General features: G+C 42.4%; 1 protein-coding gene across 1 annotated transcript in view; it reads left to right on the top strand.

Annotated features, from left to right (window-relative positions):
* LOC109929826 (unconventional myosin-X-like) overlaps positions 1 to 27,638 on the top strand; it is a 420,890-nt gene that overhangs the window by 106,172 nt on the left and 287,080 nt on the right. Inside the window, exons 6-9 of the mRNA XM_048608752.1 lie at positions 11,826 to 11,950; positions 12,233 to 12,246; positions 12,366 to 12,450; positions 23,210 to 23,313. Coding sequence (XP_048464709.1) covers positions 11,826 to 11,950; positions 12,233 to 12,246; positions 12,366 to 12,450; positions 23,210 to 23,313 — 328 coding nt within the window. The remainder of the gene's footprint in view (positions 1 to 11,825; positions 11,951 to 12,232; positions 12,247 to 12,365; positions 12,451 to 23,209; positions 23,314 to 27,638) is intronic.

Raw genomic sequence — 27,638 nt, 5'->3', positions numbered from 1 at the left:
TCATTGGGAAAATATTCTACTTACAAAGGATATAATAGCAGAGTATTTAGAAATTCACAATATAATTAAGCAGAGTCATGGCCTCACTAAGGGGAAATCATGTCTGATAAATTTGTTATAGTTCTTTGAGGAAGTAACATGCAGAATAGATAAAGGAGACCATTTTATTTGGATTTCCAAAAGGTCTTTGACATATCAAAGTCACAGAGGTCTACAGCGAAGAAAAATTCCCTTCAGCCCATCAAGCCTGCATTGGGAAATAAACCAACCCCTCAACTATTCTCCAGCATTTGGCCTTGTAAGGCCTTAGAATTGCAAGTATACATTTAAGTCCTCCTTAAGTGTTATGAGGATTTCTGTCTGTATCACTCTTGCAGGCAGATTCTCACCACCCTTCGGGCGATAAATGTGTTCTGTTCAAAAAGCACACAGTTTATAGACAGTCAGTCAGTATGGTGTTTTATAAATTCCTACTTTAGAAATAAAACCAGTCTGACTCCAAACCAAAACACAAACAGATTCTAAACAAGGCCTCACACCTAACATGCCTTGTCTGACCTAAAATGTCACCTCTTTTTTACACTAATAAAACCTTTAGCTCTGACAAGACAAGAGACTTGAAAGGAATTCGGGGATTTATATATACACATTAATCAATTAAAACCTCTAACTGATTAAATATTTAACAGCATCTTGGGTGTATTTAATACATCCTCATCAGTGGTGTGACCCTTTGATCTTTTACTTAGAAATTCTGTGTTGGATAATATCTCTCTCACCTAACACCTGAAGAAGCTCTGAAAGCTCGTGTTTTTAAATCACTCTGTTGGACTATAACCTGGTTGTCATGTGATTTATGACCCTAGAGTTATATTTGGCATGGATAGAGGTTTGGCTAACTAATAGACACAGCTGGGACAAAAGGGACATTTTCAGGATGGCAGCTTGTAACTAATGGAGTGCTTTCAGGATCACTGGGGCCACAATTATTTACGGTCTTTACTAACAACTTGGATGATGGCAGTTAAGTTTGTGCACGACACAAAAATAGATGGAAAGGCAAGTTGTGAGATTGGTGCAAAGAGTCATCAGAGGGATATTGACAGGTTAAGAGAGTGAGCACAAACTTGGCAGATGGAATATGATGTGGGAAAATGTGTGATTATGCACTCTGGCAGGAAGAATAGAAGAGCTGGATACTATTTAAATAGGGAAAGATTTCAGAAAGCTGGCATGGAGGGATTTGGGAATTCTTGTGCATAAATAACAGAATATTAGAATCCAAGTTCAGCACGTAATATGTAAGGTAAATAGACTGGCCTTTCATTCAGTTTGAAATGAGTCAAAAAGTAGGAAGATTTTGCCAAAACTATACAAGACACTAATCGGACCAGGGCTGGAATGCGGTGAACAGTTTTGGCCCCCCCTTATCTAATCAGAGATACTGGCAGTGGAAGCAGCCCAAAGAGGGTTCATCATAGAATCCCTAGTGTGGAAACAGGCCATTTGGCCCATCAAGTCCAGTCTGACCCTGTGAAGAGCATCACACAAGATACACCCCTATCCTTTCCTTGTAACACTGCATTCCCCATGGCTAATCCACCTAGCCTATGCATCCCTATGGAAAATTTAGCATGGTCAATCCACATAACCCACGGATCTTTGGATTGTGGGAGGAAACCCACGCAGACACAGGGAGAATGTGCAAACTCCACACAGACAGTTGCCCTAGGGTGGAACCGAACCCGGGTCCCTGGTGCTGTGAGGCACCAGGGTTAACTGCTGAGCCACCATGCTGCCCCGATTTTAATTTTAGGTACTGGATTGAATGCTAGATTTGGGGAGCCAGCACCACAAAACTGCTGACCTCTATCGGAGGAATTTCTACATTTTGTGGATAACACCAAGTTGCGGGAAATTTTCAACACTCAATAAATTGTAAAAATTCATAAATTTGTACAATTGTAAAGACCATAACTTTTCGGAGGCCACCCTTTGACCCTCATTCATCACAATAGGGGCAACTGGAGCACACCACCCTGCAGTCAGATCACCTTGCTTTCCAAGCCAGGAAACTAGCTACCTTTCTTGACTGCCGGGGGATTGGTGAGGTACTAAGTTCGATGTGTTAATCTTAACAGCTTGTTAGTCAAGAAAGTCCCCAGTGGATCTTCTTGCTCAGCGCTTAAATGCTAAGGTGGTGAGAAAAGGATGAATTTCTAGAAAAACTCACATTGTTTTCACTGGGGCGGCAGAAGCTGAGGGGAGACATGATAGACTACTAAAAATTGAGGTTTTATAACAGAGTTAACAGTCAGAATCTTTTTCTCAGAATTAAAATGTCTAATATTAGTGGGTATGCCTTTAAGGTGAGGGGGGAGAGTTCAAAGGAGAAGTGAGGGGCAAGTTTTTTTTTTACACACACCCAGTTCTGAGGAAGGGTCATCGGACCCGAAACGTTAACTCTGTTTTCTCCTGCACAGGTGCTGCCAGACCTGCTGAGCTTTTCCAGCAACTTTGTTTTTGTTCCTGATTTACAGCATCCGCAGTTCTTTTGGTTTTTTTTACACAGATTGGTAGGTGTCTAGAACATGTTGCCAGGGGTTGTGGTGGAAACAGATATGATAGGGATGCTTTAAGGGGCTTTTAGATGAGCACATGAATATGCAAGGAATGGAGGGATTTGGACCAAGGGTCATCAGAAGGGATTAGTTTAATTTGGCGTCATTTTTGGCATAACATTGTGGGCCATAGGGCCCATTTCTGTGCTGTGCAGTTCTGTGTTCTTTCTGGGCCTAACACAAGGGTTTCGAAGCGAAACACTGACTTTCCTGCTCCTCCGATACAGTCTGACCTGCTGTGCTTTTCCAGTTCCACAATTTATCGACTCTGACTTCTAGCATCTGCAGTCTTTATTGTCTCCAAGTCATTGAACACCCTATCATTTCCCCCTTCTGTCACCTTCAGGGAGGGGCAAATTCCTCTATTGAAATTGTACATGAAAAGTGCTCTATTAGAAATACAAGACCTTGTATCTTAAGCACAAAATTAACTAAAAGAAAATGAGCCCTTCAGTGGTATAGTTTGGAAAATTTCTCCTGGCACATAAAGTTATGCGAGGAGTCAGAGAAAATGAGTGAGATTCTTAATGAGTATTTTGCGTTGGTATTCACTGAGGAGAGGGACATGACAGATGTTGAGGTTAGGGCTAGATGTTTGATTACTCTAGGTCAAGTCAGCATAAGGAGGGGGGAAGTGTTGGGTATTCTAAAAGGCATGAGGGTGGACAAGTCCCCATGTCCAGATGGGATCTATCCCAGGTTACTGAGAGAAGCAAGAGAGGAAATAGCTGGGGCCTTAAGAGATATCTTTGCAGCATCCTTGAGCACGGGTGAGGTCCCGGAGGACTGGAGAATTGCTAATGTTGGCCCCATTGTTTAAGAAGGGAAGCAAGGCTAATCCAGGAAATTATAGACCGGTGAGCCTGACGTCACTGGTGGGGAAGCTGCTGGAGAAGATACTGAGGGATAGGATCTATTTACATTTGGAAGAAAATGGGCTTATTAGTGATGGGCAGCATGGTTTTGTGCAGGGAAGGTCATGTCTTACCAACTTGATAGAATTCTTTGAGGAAGTGACAAAGTTGACAGATGAGGGAAGGGCTGTAGATGTCATATACATGGACTTCAGTAAGGCATTTGATAAGGTTCCCCATGGTAGGCTGATGGAGAAAATGAAGTCGCATGGGTTCCAGGTTGTACTAGCTAGATGGATAGAGAACTGGCTGGGCAACAGAAGACAGAGAGTTGTAGTGGAAGGGAGTTTCTCAAAATGGAGAACTGTGACCAGTGGTGTTCAACAGGGATCGTGTTGGGACCACTGTTGTTTGTGATATACATAAATGATCTGGAGGAAGGTATAGATGGTCTGATGAGCAAGTTTGCAGATGACACTAAGATTGGTAGAGTAGCAGATAGTGAGGGGGATTGTCAGAGAATGCAGCAGAATAAAGATAGATTGGAGAGTTGGGCGGAGAAATGGCAGATGGAGTTCAATCCAGGCAAATGTGAGGTGATGCATTTTGGAAGATCCAATTCAAGAGCGAACTATACGGTAAATGGAAAAGCCCTGGGAAAAATTGATGCACAGAGAGATCTGGGTGTTCAGATCCATTGTACCCTGAAGATGGCAACGCAGGTCGATAGTGTGGTCAAGAAGGCACACTGCATGCTTTCATTCATTGGACTGGGTATTGAGTACAAGAGTTGGCAGGTCATGTTACAGTTGTATAGGACTTTGGTTCGACCACATTTGGAATACCGCGTACAGTTCTGGTCGTCACATTAACAAAAGGATGTGGATGCTTTGGAGAGGGTGCAGAGGAGGTTCACCAGGATGTTGCCTGGTATGGAGGGTGCTAACTATGAAGAGAGGTTGAGTAGATTAGGATTATTTACGTTAGAAAGACGGAGGTTGAGGGGGGACCTGATTGAGGTCTACAAAATCATGAGAGGTTTAGACAGGGTGGATAGCAAGAAGCTTTTTCCCCAGAGTGGGGGACTCAATTACTAGGGGTCACGATTTCAAGATGAGAGGGGAAAAGTTTAAGGGAGATATGCGTCAAAAGTTCTTTAAGCAGAGGGTGGTGGGTGCCTGGAACGCGTTGCCAGCGGAGGTAGTAGAGGCGGGCACGATCATGTCATTTAAGATGTATCTAGTCAGATACATGAATGGGTAGGGAGCAGAGCGATACAGATCCTTGGAAAATAGGTGACAGGTTTAGATAGAGGATCTGGATCGGCGCAGGCTTGGAGGGCCGAAGGGCCTGTTCCTGTGCTGTAATTTTCTTTGTTCTTTGTTCTTTGTATAAGTGAATTATGGTTGACGTTAGTTTGTACTCCATTCTATACTAGATGTGTTTAGCAGTACCAGGAGCTAAAAGCATTCTTCCTAAAGTGAAAACTCAGTTGATTCTGGTGTAGAGGGATTGAATAGATTTGGCCTTGTACTCATTGGGTTTAGAATAATGAGAGGAGATCTTATTGAAATGTAAAAGATTCTGAGGGACTTGGCAGGGTAGACACAAGGACACTGTTTCCTCAGTCGGTAGCATCTAGGACCAGAGTGCACAATCTCAGTAAGGGATTGCCCATTTCAAAGATGAAAAGGAATTTTTCCTCTTTCAGGGTAATGAATCTGTGGAATTCTTTATTCCAGAATGCTGTGGTTGTGAATTATATTCAAGACTGAGAGAGATTTTTAATCAGTCAGGGATTCAAGGGCTTTGGGTAAAAGGCGGGGAAGTGAAGTTTGAGGATTATCAGATCAGCCGTGAATTCATTTGAATGGCAGACCTACATCTTACTGTGTTATGGTGCGTTTTAATACATTATCCTATCATGTAGAAAGGCATGACCAATTAAGCTAGCAGGTTTGCTTTCAGTGGAAATATGGTACTGAGTGGCTACTGGTCAAGAGGTTCGTTCAATTTATTTCCTTCATTAGGAGCGCAGAAACACCAAAACAGGTGGTAGTTTTCGTTCTCCAATCAAAATGCACTTACTTAAGGATTAGAAATGAAACCTGTGAATTTTTCAGATCTATGAAGGTGATTCTTTATCTGAGGTAGGATTTGCAGTATATCTTTCATCCTGATACCGCAAATATTATTGTCCACTGGTCTCTGGCGAGTTGAAACTAGACATTTTCACCAGTAAATTTGGATTTTTACAGACCTGCAAAAATTGATATCTGGAATTCTACTACTTGACAGAGACCTTCATCCATAAGCATGTGGGACTACGATTACAGCCAGGATTGCTAAATGGAACAACTATGTTATAGCCATTACTGAAACTTTGTTGAGAGAAGGGCAGGAATGGCAGCTCAATGCTCCAAGGTTTAAATGTTTCAGATGAGATAGAACAAAGAACAAAGAAAATTATAGCACAGGAACAGGCCGTTTGGCTCTCCAAGCCTGCACCGACATGCTGCTGTCACAACTAAAACCCCCTACCCTTCCAGGGACCATATCCCTCTATTTCCATTCTATTCATGTATTTGTCAAGATGCCCTTTAAATGTCACTATAGTATCTGCTGTCACTACCTTCCCCAGCGGCGAGTTCCAGGCACCCACCACCCTCTGTGTAAAAAAAACTTGCCTTGTACGTCACTTTTAAACCTTGCCCCTTGCATCTTAAAACTATGGCCCCTGGTAACTGACTTTTCCACCCTGGGAAAAAGCTTCTGACTGTGCCCACTCTGTCTATACCCTTCATAATCTTGTACACTTCTATCTGGTTGCCCCTCAACCTCCGTCGTTCCAGTGAGAATAACCCAAGTTTCTCCAACCTCTCCTCATAGCTAAAGCCCTTCATACCAGGCAACATCCTAATAAATCTTTTCTGTACCCTCTCCAAAGCCACCACATCGTTCTGGTAGTGGGGCGACCAGAATTGAACACAATAGTCCAGATGTGGCCTAACTAAGGTTCTATAAAGCTACAACATTACCTGCCGCTCTTTAAATTCAGTGCCTTGGCTGATGAAGGCAAGCATGCCATATGCCTTGTTGACTACCTTCTCCACCTGATTTGCCAGTTTCAGTGATCTGTGTACCTGTAAACGCAGATCCCTCTGCCTATCAGTACTCTTAAGGGTTCTGCCATTTGCGGTATATTTTCCATCTGGATTAGACCTTCTGAAATGCATTACCTCACATTTTTCTGGATTAAACTCCATCTGCCATCTCTCTGTCCAAGTCACCAACTGATCTATATCCTGCTGTACCCTTTGACAGTCCTTATCGCTATCTGCAATTCCACCAAACTTTGTGTCATTGGCAAACTTACTAACCAGACCAGTTATATTTTCCTCTAAATTATTTATATATATTACAAACAGCAAGGTCCCAACACTGATTCCTGAGGAACGCCACTAGTCACAGCCCTCCATTCAGAAACACACCCTTCCACTGCTTCCCTCTGTCTTCTATGACCGAGCCAGTATTTTATCCATCTTGCAAGCTCACCAAGGGATGTAAAGGGGATTGGGTAAAGTTGTATTGCTGATTAAGGAGAATACCACGGCTGTGCATTTTGGAGGGCTCACTCAGTGAGGCCATATGGGTAGAAATTAGGAATAAGAAAGGTGCAGTCAACATGATAGGGTTATTACTATAGGCCTCCCAATAGCCAGTAGGAGCTGGAGGAAGTAATATATATGCAGATCATATAAAGATGTAAAAACAGGAGGGTTGTTGTGGTGGGTAATTTTAACTTGCCCAAAATCGAAGGGGAATCAGTGCCAGTGATTTACATGGCAGAATTTAAGTGCATCCAGGAAGATTTCTTCAAACAATATGGAGATAGTCCAATGAGGGAACGGGCTGGATTAGACCTTGGGGAATGAGTTTGGCCAGGTGATCAAAGTTTCAGTGGGGGAGCATTTTGGGAACAGGGATCATAATTCTGTAAGTTTCAAGGTAGTTATCAATAGATCTTTGGGTGAAAATGCTGAAAGGCTAATTACAGTTGTATTAGGCAGGAACTGGAGAAATCTCTATAGGAGCTCCTCAGGCCCAACCATCTTCAACTGCTTCATCAATGACCTTCCCTCCATCATAAGTTCTGAAGTGGGAATGTGCAATCATCGGCGAACAATGTTCAGCACAATTCGCAATTCCTCAGACACTGAAGCAGTCTGTGTCCAAGTGCAACAAGATCTGGACAACATACGGGCTTGGGCTGTCAAGTGGCAAGTAACATTTATGCCAAACAGATGCCAGGCTATGACTATCACCAACAAGAGACAATCTAACCATCGTCCCTTGACATTCAATAGTGTTACCATCACTGAATCCCCTCACTATCAACATCCTAGGAGTTATCGTTGGCCAGAAACTCAACTGGACTCACCACAAATGCAGTGGCTACAAGAGCAGATCAGAGGCTAGGAATACTGTGGTGAGTAACTCACTTCCTGACTCCCAAAAACCTGTCCACCATCAGAAGGCACAAGTCAGGAGTGTGATGGAATACTCGTCACTTGCTTGGGTAAGTGTAGCCCCAACAACACTCAAGAAGCTTGATGCCATCCAGGCCAAAGCAGCCCGCTTGATTGGCATTACATTCCACAAGCATCCACTCCCTCCACCAGCGACACTCAGTAGCAGCAGTGTGTACTATTGACAAGATGCACTGTAGAAATTCATCTCCGACAGCACCTTCCAAACCCACGACCACTTCTATCTAGAACGACAAGGGCAGCAGATAGATGGGAACACGACTACCTTCATTTCTCCTCCAAGTCACTCACCATACTGACTTGGAAATATATCATCGTTCCTTCACTCGCTGTGTCAATATCCTGGAATTCCCTCCCTGATAACATTGTGGGTCAACCCACAGCAGGTGGACTGCAGCGGTTCAAGAAGGCAACTCAATACCACCTTCTCAGATAGTGAAGTAGGAGTAGCAAACAGTGAAGAGGACTGTCGGAGAATGCAGCAAAATATAGATAGATTGGAGAGTTGGGCGGAGAAATGGCAGATGGAGTTCAATCCAGGCAAATGTGAGGTGATGCATTTTGGAAGATCCAATTCAAGAGCGAACTATACGGTAAATGGAAAAGCCCTGGGAAAAATTGATGCACAGAGAGATCTGGGTGTTCAGGTCCATTGTACCCTGAAGGTGGCAATGCAGGTCGATAGAGTGGTCAAGAAGGCATACGGCATGCTTTCATTCATCGGACGGAATATTGAGTACAAGAGTTGGCAGGTCATGTTACAGTTGTATAGGATTTTGGTTCGACCACATTTGGAATACTGCGTACAGTTCTGGTCGTCACATTACCAAAAGGATGTGGATGCTTTGGAGAGGGTGCAGAGGAGGTTCACCAGGATGTTACCAGGTATGGAGGGCGCTAGCGATGAAGAGACGTTGAGTAGATTAGGATTATTTACATTGGAAAGACAGAGGTTGAGGGGGGACCTGATTGAGGTCTACAAAATCATGAGAGGTATAGACAGGGTGGATAGCAAGAAGCTTTTTCTCAGAGTGGGGGACTCAATTACTAGGGCTCATGATTTCAAGATGAGAGGGGAAATGTTTAAGAGAGATATGCGTCGAAAGTTCTTTACGCAGAGTGTGGTGGGTGCCTGGAACGCATTGCCAGCGGAGGTCACGATAGCATCATTTAAGATGTATCTAGACAGATACATGAATGGGCAGGGAGCAGAGGGATACAGATCCTTGGAAAATAGGTGACAGGTTTAGATAGAGGATCTGGATCGGCGCAGGCTTGGAGGGCCGAAGGGCCTGTTCCTGTTCTCGAGGGCAACCAGGGATGGGCAAGAAATGCTGGCCAGCCAACAATGCCCACATCCCACAAAATGAATAAATATAAAAGGGTGGTGGCTCTTTGAGGGTAATTCCACATCTGACATGTTGTCGTCTTTCACAGGTCAGTTGATCAGAGTTCAGGAACAACATGTTCCTGTGAGGATAAAAGATGAGGATGGCAACATTTAGGAATCTTGGATGGTAAAAGATATTAAACGATTGGTCAAAAAATAAAAGGAAGCATACGTAAGTTTTAGAAAACAAAGTCAAACAAGGCCCTTGAGAAATACAAAGGAAGCAGGAAGGAACTTAAACAAGAAATTAGGAGAGCTATAGGATAGCCTGAAATGTCCTTAGCATGTAGTATTAAGGAGAATCCTAAAGTATTTTATACATGTATTAGGAGTACGAGGGCTGCAAGGGAAAGGGCAAGTCCACTCAGAACCACTCACTTAACAAATACTTTGCATCAAGCAGAAGAAGATTGATGCAGGTAAGCTTCAGGAGGGGTATATTGATATTCAAGACCATGACAGTATTAAGAAGGAGAACGTGTTGAATGTCTTGAAAAACATTAAGGTAGATAAGTCCCCACGGCCTGATGAGATCCCAGACGACTGGAGAATAGTCAATTTGTTTAAAAAGGAACAAGAATAATCCAGGAAATCACAGGCTGGTAAGCTTCACATCAGTAGAAAGCAACTTATTGCAGAAGATTCTAAAGGACAGGGTTTACTTGAACTTGAAGAAAAATGGACTTACTAGGGATTGTCAGCATGGCTTTATGCAGTGGAGGTCATGTCTCACAAACTTGATTGAATTTTTTGAGCAAGTCACGAAAGTGATTGAGGGTTGGGCAGTGGATGTTGTCTGCATGGACTATCAAAGCATTTGACAAAGTCGTTCATGGTAGGCTGATCCAGAAAACTCGTAACATGAGATCCACTGTGAGTTGGCAATTTTGGATACAAAATTGGCTTGGTCATAGAAGACAGAGGGGTGTTGTTGGGCGTTGTTTTTCTGACTGGAGGTCAATAAGCAGTGGTGTTTTGCAAGGATCAGAGCTGGGACCTCTGTAATAATATATGTACCTGTAAATGATTTGGATGAAAATGTAGGTGGTCCGATTAGTAAATTTCCAGATGCCATACAAGTTCATGAAGTTGTAGATAGTGAAGAAGGCTATCGAAGGATACAGAACAATATAGACCATTTGGAAAGTTTGGGCAGAGAAATGGCAGATGGAGTTTATTAGAATCATAGAATCCCTGCAGTGTGGATGCAGGCCATTTGGCCCATCGAATCCACACCGACCCTCCAAACACAATCCCATCCAGACCCAACCCCCACCCCAATCCTGCATTTCCCACCCTAGACACTACGGGCAATTTAGCATGGCCAATCCACTTAACCTGCACATCTTTGGACCATGGGAGGAAACTGGAGCACCTGGAGGAACCCAACGCAGACACAGGGAGAATGTGCAGACTCCACACAGACAGTCGTCCGAGGCTGGAATCAAACCCAGATCCCTGGCACTGTGAGACAGCAGTGCTAACCACTGAGCCACTGTACTGCCCCTGGCCAAGTATTAAGTGATACATTTTGGGAGGTCAAATGCGAGAGGATAGTATACAGTAAATACAAGGATCCTTAGGAAGGTTGTTAGGGGTGCAAGTCCCTAGCTCCCTGAAAGTACCAACTTGGATTGTTTTCACTAGAGTCTGAGGCTGAGGGGCGAACTGATGGAACTATATAAAATTGTGAGAAGCATGGGCAGGGTGGATAGCCATTTCCCCAGGTTGGAAATGCTAAATACTAGGAGAATAGGTGTAAGATGAGGAGGGAAGAGTGCAAAGGAGATGTGTGAGGCAAGTTTTTTATTTTGCACAAAGTCTGGTGGGTTCCTGGGCCATGCTGCCAGAGGAGATGATGGAAGCAGATACAATTGCAAATTTTGAGGCATTTAGACAGATGCATGAATGGGCAGGAAATAAAGGGAATCAGACCTTGAACGGAAAGATGAGATTAGTTTAGAATGGCATTATGGTCATCACAGACATGGTGGACCAAAGGTCCTGGTCGTATGCTGTACTGTTCTATGTTCTGTTAATATAAACACTGGCAACTGGATTACAAATGCTGGTCTCTTTAAAAAAAAAATCACTTTGCTAGCTGCAGAATAAACACTAATAGAGCCAGGCCATGTTTCACACTGGTTATATTGTAGCCATGCTTATTCTGGATTTCACCAATACTTAAAATTGTTATATTCAGCATTCACAAATGGTATACTTGCTAATTGTATTAACCTGTTCACAAATACTTTGACAGGTACTTTAGACTTTTGTTATAATCTTAAACATCATTTTAAAAGATTGAGATTAATATCAAACACCTAGTCGGTTTGTTTGCAATTGTTTTATGTGATGTCAGTCTGTACTTGCAGTCCACTGAATTCACATCTCTTTTTTGAATCAACAGTCCCATCTTGGAAGCATTTGGCAATGCGAAGACTGTCTATAACAACAACTCCAGTCGATTTGGGAAGTTCATTAAGCTGAACTTTTGTCAAAAGGGAAATATTCAGGGAGCCAGAATCGTAGATTGTATCCTTTAAGTGACTGGCATCAAAATGCAACTCCACGTGCAATTCAAAATTACTTTGGACAGCCAAACAAAATGTGTCTCATTAGAAGAAACTTGAGAATCCAACTTTTTTATACTTAAAGGCATAAGATTGGTCTGAAGGGAATGTTTTTCCGTTTGTTCCTGAATTTCTGTAAATCTGCTGTTTCATGCTTAATTTATTAGAAAACTATTTTTGCTCTACTTGAGCAACAAGAGCTTGTATCATAAATTGTTTACCTTGACAGATTTTTTATCTAAAGATTTATTAGAAAAGGTAAGGATATTTTATGTTGAAGCACTTGTGTCTTAAATATAATTTTCCTTGCAAAATAATGCTAGTTATTCATCTGTGGTTTAAGATTCAGGATATTGAAACTTAATTTTGTTTTGTAGAACCGTGTAGTCAGGCAGAACCCTGGGGAACGAAATTACCATATTTTCTATGCGTTACTGGCTGGAACAGGTGAAGAGCAGAAAGGTGAGTGATGGACCAACTCCATCAGAGGTATATTGAGATGTAATCTCATAAAATGTTGAGAAACCTTTTGTACAATATACACACTAGCGGCTTTTCTTATCTATTTTAACACTTGATTTCCAATGCTGTTTATGTGCAATCATGGAATAACAATATAGGGATTGAGATGGTTTTGATGGGCTTTACAGTGGACAAATCCCCAGGTCTAAATCAGCTGTAGCCCAGGCTGGTGTGGGAAATGAGTGGGGGGAGATCACTGTTGCCCTGACCCAAATATTTAATTCCTCTCTGGCCACAGGGAAGGATAGCTAATGTGATTCCATTTTCAGGAAGTGTGGTGGAGATAAAACCAAGGAACCATAGACCTAGAATACACCTCGTCCCACCCACCTTCCTGCAAAAATGCCATCCCCTATTCCCAATTCCTTCGCCTCCGCTGCATCTGCTCCCAGGATGAGGCATTCCATTCCTGAACATCTCAGATGTCCTCGGTTTTCAAGGACCGCAACTTCCCCCCCTCAATGGTCGAGAATGCCCTCGACCGTGTCTCCCGCATTTCCCGCAACTCATCCCTCACACCGCCTCCCTGCAATAACAACCAAAACAGAATCCCCCTCATGCTCACATACCACCTCACCAACCTCCAGATCCAACGCATCATCCTCCGACGCTTCCGCCATCTGCAATCCGACCCCACCACCAAAGACATTTATCCCTCCCCATCCTTATCTGCTTTCCAGAGGGACCACTCTCTCCGTGACTCCCTTGTCCGCTCCACGCTCCCCTCCAGCCCCACCACACCCGGCACTTTTCCCTGCAACCGCAGGAAGTGCTACACCTGACCTCACACCTCCTCCCTCACCCCCATACCAGGCCCCAAGAAGACTTTCCACATCAAACAGATGTTCACCTGCACATCTGCTAATGTGGTATACTGTATCCGCTGTTCCCGTTGTGGCCTCCTCTACATCGGGGAAACCAAGCGGAGGTTTGGGGACCGCTTTGCAGAACACCTACGCTCGGTTCGCACTAAACAACTGCACCTCCCAGTCGCGAACCATTTCAACTCCCCCTCCCATTCCTCTGACAACATGTCCATCCTGGGCCTCCTGCAGTGCCACAACGATGCCACCCGAAGGTTGCAGGAACAGCATCCATATTTCGCTTGGGAACCTTGCAGCCCAATGGTATCAATGTGGACTTCACAAGCTTCAAAATCTCCCCTCCCCCTACCGCATCCCAAAACCAGCCCAGCTTGTCCCCGCCTCCCTAACCTGTCCTTCCTCCCACCTATCCCCTCCTCCCACCTCAAGCCCCACCCCCATCTCCTAGCTACTAACCTCATCCCGCCCCCTTGACCTGTCCGTCCTCCCTGGACTGACCTATCCCCTCCCTAACTCCCCACCTACACTCACCTTTACTGGCTCCATCCCCGCCTCTTTGACCAGTCTGTCTCCTCTCCACCTATCTTCTCCTCTATCCATCTTCTATCCGGCTCCCCCTCTCTCCCTATTTATTTCAGATCCCCCTTCCCCTCCCCCATTTCTGAAGAAGGGGCTAGGCCCGAAACATCAGCCTTCCTGCTCCTCTGATGCTGCTTGGCCTGCTGTGTTCATCCAGCTCTACACCTTGTTATCTCAGATTCTCCAGCATCTGCAGTTCCTACTATCTCTGAACCATAGACCAATATGTCTCTCATCAATGATAGAAAATCTATTTTAGAAAATTCTGAAGAAAATAAACTCTATTTAGAGAGGCAAGATTTGATCAGAAATAGTCGACATGGCTTTGTCAGGAATTCTGTGTTGGATTCCGTATTGTTCATGATCTATATCTTGAAAAAAAAGTGCATGACCATGTAGGCGGGGCAATAAGTAAGCTTGTGGATGAAGCGCAGATTTGCCTTAGTTTGTAGGAGGATATACACTGATTTGGTCAGATGAGCAGATCCGTGGCAATGCAATTAAACCCTAATAATGTGTGATAATGCACTTTGGAAGAAATAACAAAACAAGGAAGTACTCACTGGCAGGACCCTAGGAAGCTCAGACAAGCAGAGGTATCTTGAGGTGCTTATCCACAATTCTGTGGTGGCAGAGCAGATTAAGAGGGCATACGAGCCACTTGCCTTTCATCAGTCCTGGCATAGATTGAGAGGAGGAAGGTCATGTTAGAGCCGTATAGAAGTTTGGTTAGGCCATAATTGATAGAGATATACAAGACTGAGGGCAGTGTGTATAAAAAGCAGCTGGTCCCCTTAACAAGGGTCACGCTTTTAAGATGAAACGTAGGAGGTTTAGTGGGGAGTTCAGAGAAAACTGTTTCACCCAGAGGGTCGCAGGAGGTCAGAATGACCTGTCTGGGAGGATTCTGCCTGCCAGCTCTGAGGAAGAATCACTGGAGCTGAAATGTTAACTCTGCTTTCTTTCCACAAGTGCTGCCAGAGTTTTTCCAGCAAATTCTGTATTTGTTTTTGTGCTTGGGAGAGTAGGTGAGTGCGAAACCTCACAACCTTTAAAGGGTATGTGGATGATCACTTGTAAAATGTCGTAACGTTCAAGGCTGTGAGACTTGTGTTGATTTAGCATAATTTTATTGGTACAGGCCCAGTGGGCTGCAGGACCGGTTCTGTAGTGTATGATTCCTTGACTTCCCAAGATTTTTGCGCTGCATTGACTTCCAGAACTGAAATCAATGCTGTAAACCAATCACCATGTATGGATGTTTGGAGTTGCTGCTTTTGTACCTGTGAGTACATTGTGCTAGCGTGCATGCACACACATTGAGCTAGAAATCTATTAATCTCCTTCTTGAATATACTCTGGCTAAGCATCTGCAGCCCTCTAGGATGGGAAGCTCCAAATATTCACCACCCTTTGTCATTTGAGGTATTAGTGGTATTATTGCTAGACTGCTAACCTAACCAAAAGATGATAATGGTCTGGGGACCGGGGTTTGAATCCTGCCGTGGCAGATGGTGGAATTGGAATTCAATAGAAAAGAATCTGGAATTAAGAGTCTAATGATGACCATGAATCCATTGTCGATGGTTGGAAAAACTGATCTGGTTGGGTTTTTGGGAGCGAGGAACAGGTCCTGGGCTGACTCCTCCAGCCTGAACCTGTCAGGTCCACAGCTAGGCTCGGCTGCCTGAAGGAGGAGAAAGGCGGACTTGGCCCAACATGGTGGTTTCCTGGTGTGACAGTATTCTGGAAATCCATGCACATCACATTAACACCATTACTCACATCAAGTCTTTCTCTTACTGCTTCAAACAACTCCAACACGTTAGTTAAACCAGATTTCCCCTTTAGAAATTCATGCTGACTCTTCCGAATCAACCGACCTTTTCCTCGTGACTACAAATTCTATCCCGAATAATTATTTCTAAACGTTTACCCAGTACCAAAGTTAAACCGGCTGGTCTGGAATTGCTAGGACAATTCTTACACCTTTCTTGTACAAGGCTGCAATTATTGCAATTCCAGTTTCCTCCAAAGTACCACCTCCAAAAGTCCAGGGAAGACTGACAATAATGGCCAGTGCCCTTGCAATTTCTACCCTGAATTCCTTCATCCTTGCATGCTTCTCATCCGCTTCCAGTACTTTGTCAGCTTTAAGTACCAACAGTTTATCCAGTATTACTACTTGAATTTTGAACACTTGTAGTGACACGATTTCCTTCTCTGTCATCACACCCCTAACAGTGTCAACGTTTCTAATTAGCCAAACTCCTCCTCTAACTACTCTTTTTATATTCCTATGGGACATGGTGGGATTCTCCATTTTTGTTATCAATAGGATAGAATAGAGTCGTACACTCACTACAGTGCAGATAGAGGCATTCGGCCTATCGGGTCTGCACCGATCGTCTGAAGTTTCTTTATCCCTGTAACCCCACACTTACTGTAGTTAGCCCACCTAACCTGTACACTACAGGGCAATTTAGCATAGCCAATCCAACTAAACTGCACATCTTTGGACTATGGGAGGAAACCAGACTACCTGGAGTAAACTTGCACAGACACAAGGAGTAAATGCAAACTCAAAACAGACAGTCGCCGAAGCTGGAATTGAACCTGAGTCCCTGGTGCTGTGAAGCAGCTAACCACTGTGTACTGTGCTGCCCCAATCTGCTAAATGAACTGCTCATCTTTTCTCATAGATACCTCTAATTTGCTTTTTCACTTCCCATCTAAACCTTTGGTATTTCTCTTGGTTTTCAGTTGTATTTTCTGCCTTACATCTGTCATAAGCACACTTTTATTTTTCTAATGTTATTCTTTATTTCCTTTTACTATCCACAGAACTCTGGATCTGATTGTCTACCTTCCCATTTGAGGAATATACCTCAATTGTACCCAAACCATCTGTTCTTTGAAGGTCAGTTAGTGTTTCTCCCTACCAACCTCTTGTTCCTGTGAATGTTGCCCAGAATTGTTCTTGCCCTATTGAAGTCAGCTCTCTGCCAATTGATTTTTCTTACTGTGAAATCTTACATATCATTCTCCCCCAGCATCCTGTTTATTCCTACTTCCTTGTTTTAAGTCCATTAGCCAATTCTCAATCCATGATGGTATATTCTCCCAAACCTATGTGTTCCAATTTTACTGACTAGTATGACTAGGACCTTATTGAAAGCCTGCTCAAAATCTAAGAATGTGAAAACCATTATCTACTGGTTTCTGCTTATTTATTCTGTTAGTTATGTGCACAAAGATTTTTAAGGCTTTATCAAACATGATTTTCCTTTCATACATCCATGTTGAATCTGTGCAATCCTACCATTATTTTCCAAGTGTCTAGTTATCATGTTCTTATCATGTTCATAGAATCAACAGATTCCAGCATTTTTTCCTATGACTGATGTCAGGCAGCACATCTATAGTCCGCTTTTTTCTTCCTCTCCCTTCTTTCATAAATATTTTCTACCTTCTAATTTGCAGAAATGGTTGTAAAGTCTAGAATTTTGAAAGATGACTGCCAATGCAGCTACTATTTCTACAGCCAACTCTTTCAATGCTTGTATGTTGATTATCAGGTCCACAGGATATATGAACATTGCATCCCATTAATTTCTTCAGTACTTTCCTTTGCTAATAATTTTTCATTTGTAATGCAGACAATATGCATTCTATAGTGATTTACACTTCAGAATAACAGTTTTGGCTGCAAACTCTTTATGGCATTCTGAGATTATGAAAGTAGAATATAAATCCATGTTTATCAATTATCCTGTTCACTCTCTGTCTCTCACTCCCCTTTCTGAGCGTAAAAACATTGGCATCATAGGAAGACTAGTTCAGCTCCTTGAGCCTGTTCTTCATTCGACAAAATTATGCTGATGTGACCAAAGTTCATATACCCATAATTACCCCTTATCCTGAAATAATTTTGCCGAATAATTCATCAGCCTTAAATTTTAAATTATTAATTGATCTAGCATCAGCTGCCAATTGTGGAAAGAGCGTTCCAAACTTCTGCCGTATAAATTTCACTTGTCTCTAATTTTAGACTATTTCCGCAGACCTAAACTTCCCAACTAGGAGAAATAGTATGTTCCCTTAATATCATAACTTCCTAAATTCAAGGATGTACAAGTTTAACAAGTAAACAAATTGTTGGAGAAGCTCAGCAAATCTGGCAGCATCTGTGGGTAGAGAAACAAATTAATATTTTGAGTCGAATATGACTGTTTTTCACAGTTTTGTTTTTATTTCAGATCTCTAGCATCCGCAGTATGTTGTTTCTAGTGCAGTAGAACTCCAGTTTGTTTAACCTCTCTTCTTAGCTTAATCTTATCAATACTTCTTCCAAGATCAATATATCCTTCCAAAGCCAAAATAAAATACAATACATGGAACAAAGAACAGTACAGCACGTAAACAGGCCCTTTTGGCCCACCATGTCTGTGCTGACCATGATCCTATTCTAAACTAATGCCTGCACGTGGTCTATATCCCTCTGTCCTCTGCCTGTTCATGTGTCTTAAACTTTGCAAACGTTCCTGCTTCTACCACCTTCCCTGACACTGTGTTCCAGGCACCTGCCACCCTGTGTTTAAAAAAATAAATTTGCCTCATTTCCTTTTAGACTTTCCCCCGGTCCTGTTAAACCTATGGCTCCGAGTATTTGACATTTCTATTCTGGGAAAGCGATTGCAAGTGACATTTGCGCCACACAAATGCCAGGCTATGACCATCACCAATAACAGAAAGTCTAACCACCATCCCTCGACATTCAATGGTGTTACCATCACTGAATTCCCCACTATCAACATCCTGGGGGTTATCATTGACCAGAAACTCAACTGGACTCACCACATTAACAGAGTGGCTACAAGAGCAGGCCAGAAGCTAGGAATACTGCGGCAAATAACTCATCCCCTGACTCCTCAAAGCCTGTCCACCATCTATAAGGCACAAGTCAGGAGTGTGATGGAATACTCCCCACTTGCCTGGATGAGTGCAGCCCCAACAACACTCAAGAAGCTTGACACCATCCAGGAAAAAGCAGCCCACTTGATTGGCACTACATCCACAAGCTTTTGCTCCCTCCACCACCAACGCTCATTAGCAGCTGTGTGTACAATCTACAAGATGCACGGCAGAAATTCATCTCAGACATCACCTTTCAAACTCACGACCATTTCCATCTCGAAGGACAAGGGCATCAGACATGTGGGAACACCACCACCTCCAAATCACTCACCATCCTGACTTGGAAATATATTGTCGTTCCTTCACTGTCACTGGGTCAAAATCCTGGAATTCCCTCCCTAATAGCATTGTGGGTCAACCCACAGCAGGAGGACTGTAGCGGTTCAAGAAGGCTGCTCACCACCACCTTCTCAAGGGCAACTAGGGATGGGCAAGAAATGCTGGCCAGCCAGCAATGCCTATATCCACAAATTAATAGAAAAACAAAATTACGATGATCCATCCTGTCCATGATTGTCATAGTTTTATATACTTCCATCAGTTCGCCCCCCTCAGCTCAAGTTTGTCTGACCTCCCCTTGTAGCTATTACATGCCAATCAACATGCCAGGCAACATTCTGGTAAATGTCTTCTGCACCCTCTACAAAGCCTCCACATCCTTCCTGTAGTGTGGCAACTGGAACTGTGCGCACTACTCCAAACATAGCCTGACTAAAGTCTTATCCGTTGCAACATGACTTGCCAACCTTTATACTCAATGCCCTGACCAATGAAGACAAGCGTACTATATGCCTTCATTACCACTTTGCCTACTTGTGTTGCCACTTTCAGGGAGCTATAGACTTGCACTCCAAGATCTTTCTGTATATCAATGCTCCTAAGGAACTGGCCACTTACAGTATTCTTTCCTCTTGCGTTTGACCTCCCAGGAGGCAGACAAAGGAATTGTTGATAAGGCAGGTAGGGGATGAATGTATAGAAAGATTGCATGTCCCTGATGAAGGAGAGGCAGCTGATACCTTCAAACTGGAAATTTTGAAATCGACAAAGCGTCAGAAGAATCGTGTATGTGAGAGGGGACTGGATGAGGGGAAATTAAAAATTGAGTCAGGGTAGGAAGAAATAAGTTTCATGGGCCAGAAACAGGTTGGAACAATTTGTGGATTCGAGGAAGAAGTTAGGAGCAGGATGTGTGAGATTCGGCTGTGTGAGCTGGAAGGCTGTGGGGAATGGGGAAGAGAAAGTGAAATCCTTAGATGAGATGAGGTTTGTGACAGTCACGGGCAAAATGTTCGATGGTGGGGTCAAGATCCAGGAAAGATAGGTGGTGTCCAACAGCTGGCATTTAGCCTCTACGATGTAAACGTCATCTGGCATATTGACAACAGCACCACCTTTGTCAGCAGCTTTGTTTACAAAGTCAGTGTTGGATCTGTGAACACAGATTATGTTGAGTTCAGAGGGGGAGATGTTAGAATGGGTGAGAGGGCAGAGAAATTGGTCATCTTAGTGTCATGTCATTAATTTTCAATGAGCAGGTCAAGTGCAAATAACAAGGAGAGTGATTGAGGTGAAGGGGGAGTATTAGAGGTAGGTGAAGGAGTCTGTGGGATGGGGAGAGGACACCCGTACAAAAAAATGGACACAATGGTGAAGGTGTTGGAAGAGGAGTTCAATGTCATGTTGTGCCCAAAATATTTGAGGTGGGCCTTCAAAGAGACTCTGATGCTGAATGTTCTGTACTCAATGAAATAACTCAGACTATCCCATCAACCAGTTACCCTTTATTTACGTGGGGAGTGTCCTTGACACTGAGCCAGCTCTCTCAGATCCAACTCTGAGTGAACAGAACCTCTGACTCACTTACTTATGTGTCAGCCAGGGCTCCCTGATTGGGGCTGTTAATCTGGTCCAATCAGGGAACTCATTCATTAGCCACCAGGCTGACCTTGTTACAATCACCACATAACAGAGAGCAGAAGGTCAGAGGGATAGTGAATACCTGATAAGAGGTGGGGTTAGGAGAGGGATGGAGTCAGAGGGTAAGGGAGAGGAGAAAGGTTCCAGAGGGGTGTGGATAGCTCTGATTTGTTGAAGCATGTGTTCCTTCAATGCCTGAAAGGAAGAGAAAATGTTTCTTGTTAGAGTTTTGAACGAGCTGATGTGGAACTCGGGGGTAGGACAGCTCTCAAACAACATGAGATGGTGCCGATGGGGAGAGAAGTGAAGATTGTGCATACAGTGTTGCATGGCACAGAGTGTAGATCCTGGCATTGGGCAAGTGTAGTTGTCCAAGGAGCTTTGTACATGACGGAGACATCTGTGAACCTGGTTGGATTTGAATATCAAAGGATGAAACTTCTGTTGGAGTCCAAGTGGGTGAGGCTAAGAGGGAGGCAATCACTGAAGAATGAGATGTGGCTGTGAAGCAACTTTTGGCAAATCCCTTGTCAAACACTTGGAGTGAAAACAAAAATAATGATGGTGAATAAGAGGAAAGACTAAAATGGAAATCCAGTTAGAGAGAAGAGTACAACTTCGTTGAGGAGGAACAGATATGGCAATGAATTAAATGCTAAAATAAAATAAAGATCTGTGGATGCTGGAGATCTGAAACAAACACAGAAAATGCTGGCAAAACTCAGCAGGTCTGCCAGCATTTTTGGAGAGAAAAGAGTTAACATTTTGAGTCTAGTGATCCTTTGTCAGAACTGATATCAGCATAAATATCGTATTTTCCTAGCTGCTAACTGGGGTGGATAAAGTAATGGGCGATTCGGTGGAGAGGGAGCTGAGAGAGAGAGAGAGAGAGAAGAAAGGGTGGACAGAGAAGGAGATTATTGATAGTAAGCCAGGGAAGAAGTGAAGCTAGAAGATGAAAATGGGTTGGCTGTGCTGAATACAAATGCAGTTCAATACAGATAAGTGTGAGGTGTTGCCCTTTGGAAAGGCAAACCAATGTAGCACTTGTACAGTAAATGGTAATGTCCCGAGGAGTGTTGTGGGGACCTAGGGACCTAGGAGTACAAGTACATAGTTCAGTGAAAGAGGTGTTACAGGTGGACAGGGTGGTGAAGAAGGCATTTAGCATGCTGGCCTTCATCGGTCGAGGCATTGAGTATAGGAATTGTGATGTTATGTTACAGTTGTATAAGTCGCTGGTGAGGCCACACTTGGAATATTGTGTACAGTTCTGGTCACCCTGTTATAAGAAATACATGGTTAAACTGGAAAGTGTGCAAAGAAGATTTACGAGGGTGTTGCCAGGACTAGTAGGCCTGAGTTATAGGTAGAGGTTGGCCAGGATAGGACTTTATTCCTTGGAACATAGGAGAATGAGGGATGACCTTATTGAGGCATATAAAATCATGAGGAGCATAGAGGATGAATGCATATGGTCTTTTTTTTTCCCATGGACGGGGAATTGAAAACTAGAGGAAATAGGTTTTAGGTGAGAGGGAAAGATTTAAGAAAGACCTGTGGAGCAACTTGTTCACGTAGAGAGTGATGCATACATGGAATGGGCATACTGTATTACTCTATGATTCTGACACTTAGCCAGAAAAAGTAAGATTCAGTCCATTATTACAAATGCAATTGTGAAAGCAAGAGATATTGCTCAATTGTGCTTTGTCTTTCCTCACAAAATCCCGAATACCGGTGTAACCAGCAGAAAGGTTTGTGGAAGTTTAAAGGTAGGAATCACAGAAGCTGGAGTTTTTCTGATATTTTTTCAACTTGTATTTTAGCAAGATGCATTTAAAACGATGGTCTGTAATAAGACTGTCCTGTCTCTTCCATGTTCATGTTGACCCAAGTCCATGAGTACTTGTTAATTGAGGTGAACATTTTGGTCTGGTCTCATACAAATGACAGCTTGCATTCTCAGCTATTTTGATCCTGTTGCTATCAGCATAGAAAATGATCAAATTCTACGTCCGGTTACTCATTATCCATGAAGAGAAAAGTCAGGTTCATATATGATGTAATCTGTATTAAAGACAATTTTGGTTTTGCAGGAGGTGTATACCAGGAATGTTAATTTGCCTTTTCAATGCCCAGCTGCTTATTACCTCATACTTGCAGCATTTACAATTTTTCTTTTCACGCAAATTAATTCATTCGTACTTTGAACTGTAGATATTTTTATTTTAATTTTCCAATGTTATCAAAGCTAACTTTGAAGAAATTTATTTGTGGCTATAAAGAGCACAATTAAAACACAATGTATTGGGAAAATAAGATGATTTTAATTATTTTCAACTAACAATCATCAATACTAAACAGGAGTTAATACATTTTAATCTTTTATTCTGCAGAGATATGTTACTTATCTAAAACAGAGAATTATTATTACTTGAGGGAGTTTGGATATACTGTGGATAATGCAATTGATGACCAGCAGACCTTTCAGGAAGTCATGGTAAGACGCTTAACATTGGTCATTAAGACAGTGCTCCATCACAATTCTTAGTTTATTGTACACTAATACATGTTCCATTTACTGCCACAACTATTTTTGTATTCTTTCTTGGAATTAGTGTTGTACAGGCAGCATTTGTTGCTCATCTAATTCTCTTGAAGATGATGGCATGATAACTTCCTAACTTGAAGTCCGTCTGAGATAGCTACACCCATAGTGATAGGGAGGGAGATTGTAAAGAGAGTGTCAATTTTTCATTACATATCAGATACCCTCTCAGGAAGATTTTTTTATTCTTTAGATTAATGTGTCACGCAGGTTTCTTGCATTCAATTGGATTGAGGTTGTATTTAACAATTTAAGACTAACTCTTGCTATTGCTGTGACCTAATACACTATAGCATTTTTTTCTTATTCTTAAAGAATTCATTAACATTTTATTCTTTATACAAGAACAATTCACTTGTTGAAAGAAAAATTTTTATATTTTTCTGGATGGTTTTCTTTCAAGTGTAATAATATGTTAGAGAATCATTAGACTCTTAATTTCAGATTTATATTGAATTCAAATTCCACAATCTGCCACGGTGGGATTCAAACTGAGGTCTGCAGAACATTACCTTAGTCTCTGGATTAACAGTCCAGTGATTTATACCACTAGGCTGTCACCTCCCCTACACAGCAGACTGCACCAGCATAATGCTTTCACTTTTACTTTCCCCTTCATTTCACATGATGCTGAATGTTATACTTGTGTGATTTTCAAAAATTTTTTATGGAGATCCAATGTGTTATCCATCTTCAACTTAGTTTAATTATTCATATCATGTGGGTATCCCCATCACTGGTTGCGTTGGTGAGCTGCCTCCTTGAACTGCCACAGTTCCTTGGATGGAGGTATGTTCATAGTGCTTTTAGAATGGGAGATCCAGGATTTAAACCCAGTGAAATGAAGGAACTGTGCAGTTCCAAATCGAGATGGTGTTTGGTTTGCAGAGGAATTTAGTCCTTCATGCATCTGTTCTTTTCAGCAGGAGGCGTGATAACTTTGGAGGATGCTTTCAGAGGTATCTTGGTAGGCTGCTTTGTCCTAGATGGTATTAACTGTTGAGTCACAGTATGCGTATGTTTTGTCCAGTTCTGTTTCTGGTTAATGGAAATCCCAGATTGTTGTTATGGGGATTCAGTTGTGGTAATGCTACTAAACATCAAAGGGCAATGTTTGTAAATTCCCTCTTATTGGAGATGGTCATTGCCAGGCAGTTATGTGGTGTGGATGTACTTGCCATTTACCAGTTCGAACCCGGATGTTGCTGTATATGGACACAGACTGCTTTAGCTCTGAGAAGTAGTGAATGGTACTGAACATTGTGCAATCATCAGCGAACATCTCCACATTGGACTTTTATGGAGGGAAGGTCATTGAAGGAGCTGATGATGGTTGGGCCTTGGATACTAGCTCCTATCAATTTGGTTCTGAATCTGAGAAAGGAAAGAAAGCAGCTAGTCCAAGAATCAATCACAATAGCCTTTATTGTCGCATATACTCAGAGAGTGAGCACCTAATGAAATAAATCTCAAGCACTGACCTAATTTCTACCACTGAGTGGGGGCAGACCCATTGTGCCATCGTGTTGTTAATCAGAATATCCTTGAAGATCACTTTTGCAAGAAACATAAAAAGCATAAACCTAGAAAAAGGAGCAGGAGTAGGCCATTTGGCCCTTTTAAGCCTGTTCCACCATAACAATTCAGAACTGTATTCCTGCTTTGATTCCTTTAGCTCTAAGAACTATATCTCTCCCTCTGAAACATTCAGTGTTTTGGCTTCAACCATTTACCGTGGCAGAGAATACCACAATCTCACCACTCTGAAGAAATTTCTCCTCATTTCAGTCCTAAGTGGCCTATTTGTTACAAAATGAAGACAGATAATGAAACCAAATCAGCCTTCCAACCTCTCTATTCATAATGCAGTAAAATTTGAACACTCCAGTGACTCTCAAAATGGACCCCAATGGTTCCTAACCAGACTTGAAAAATAACAAGTACCAACCTTGTGAATAATCGAAACTAGACAACAGGTTTAAAGCTCAAACAAAAGAGTCGACAATTTATTAATAACACAATAACTTCAGCAATGCAAAGTGAAACAACAGAGATGGAAAGGTGCTTTTCTGAATGGAGATCTGCAACCACTGGTGTTTTTGCAGGGATCAGTGCTGGGACCCCTGTTGTTTTGTAATATACGTACTGTATGTAACTGATTTGGAGGGGAATATATGTGGTCTGATTAGTAAGTTTGCGGATGACACTGCAGATGGTGAGGAAGATTGCCAAACGATGCAGCAGGATATAGACAGTTGGACACTTGAGCAGAGAAATAGCGGATTGAATTTAATCCAGACAAATGCAAAGTGATGCATTTTGGAAAGTCTAATTTTGAAAGGGAACTATGTAGTAAATGACAGAACCCTCAGAAACCTTAGCATGCTGGTGACCAAGGTGTACAGGTCCACAGTTCTCTGATAGTGGCAGCACAACTGGCTAAGGTGGCCAAGAAAACATCTGGCATGCTTGCCTTCATCAGTGGGGCATTATGTATAAAAGTTGGCAAGCATGTTACAGCTGAAAAGAACTTCGGTTAGGTCAAATTTGGAATATTGTGTACAGTTCTAGTAGCCAAACTATCAGAATGATATGGAGGCTTTGGAGAGGGTACAGAAATGGTTTACAGAGATGTTGCTTAGTTTGGGGGCTTTTAGCTACAAGGACAGATTGGACAAAGTGGTTTGTTTTCACTTGAATGTTGGAGGCTGAGGGGTGACCTGACAGAGAGACATGGATAGAACGAATACTTGGGGAACATAGATTTTAAGGTAAAAGGGGGAATGTTTGAAGGAGATGTAAGAGGCAAGGTTTTTTCTAACATGAGGGGTGGTAAGTACTTGGAATGCACTGACAGATAAAATAGCAATATTTAAGAGGCATCTTGACAGATATATTGAATAGACAGGGAAGAGAGGGATGTGAACAGTGTAGAAGCAAAAGATTTTTAGTTTAGAAAGGTGTCATGCATCAATGCAGACTTGGTGAGCTGAAGGGCCTGTTTCTGTGCTATACTGTTCTTTGCACTTCTTTGTTTTAACAAGGTAATCTAATTAATGTCTTAAGGTTTCAACCCAATCCTCTCTAACTTTAGCCCCAATCTCACTTAAGTCAGGCCACCAGGCAGACAGACACAGTTAATGGATAAAACAAAAGGATAAAAATAAATGAAATGTAACTGGCCTGTTCACCTAAGCAGTCTCCACAATCTGCAAAATCACTGGCACAGGGGATTGTTTCTTGTTTGATTTCTGATGACACCATATAGATTCCAGTAGGCTCTGAGTAATATTCATTTAATTCTTTTAACTGAGATTCTTTTCTCTGAACTTTGGATAAGTTGATGGAGAGAGGACAACCAGGGAGCAATCAAACCTTCTGTAGCTTTTTGAGGTGCAATCTTTCTGATCTAAATTTACTCCAAAAACCAGTTCAAACTCTGGTCTTTCCCTGCCAGACTGACCATCTCCCTACGAGGTCATTCAACATCTGTTATCTGCTTGAGCAGGCCTCTCAAGTTGAAGTGGCTCTAAAGCACTTTTTAACAAGAATCAACATGAAGTTATCTTTCAGGCCTCGCCTCATAAGCAATTATCAGTCTGTTCTCCTTTTAAACACAAGCTCCTGCTCATAGTCCAAAGGTCATCTTCAGCTCTCAATTCATAGCACCAAACCAAAATATTTTATTTTTAAAAATCATATGAAAAATCAACAAACATTCTAACACTACCCCATATCCCTCATTTGTGACCTCTGGTTGTGGGCTTTCCCATCATTGGGAACATCCTTACTGTGTTTACTCTGTCTAGTCCTGTTAGACTTTAAAAGTTTTTGAGATTTCCCCCTCATGCTTCAAAACTCTAGTGAATACAGTCCTAAACTAATCCAGTCTTCTTTCGTGTCATTCCTGCCATCCCAGGAACCAGTATGCGAAACCTTTGCTACACCCCTCCATAGCCATAATATCCTTCCTCTGAAGAAGACTAAAACTGCACACAGTACTTCAGGTGTGGTCTCATCAAGGCTCTGTACAATTGCATGAAAGCTGCTTCAGCAAATGCTGCAACCGTTGTTACTTTCAACAATTGGTCATAAGGACAGCCAAGTCTTGTTGTACCTGTCCCTTTTTCCTATCGTTTACCATTTAGATAATAATTGCATTCACTTTGGTAGCAAAAACAGGATAACCTCACATTTATCCACCTTACATCTTATCT

This window comes from Rhincodon typus, chromosome 2, assembly GCF_021869965.1.
Source record: "Rhincodon typus isolate 14 chromosome 2, sRhiTyp1.1, whole genome shotgun sequence".
NCBI lineage: Eukaryota > Metazoa > Chordata > Chondrichthyes > Orectolobiformes > Rhincodontidae > Rhincodon > Rhincodon typus.
This window is presented reverse-complemented; position numbering and strand designations above follow the sequence as displayed.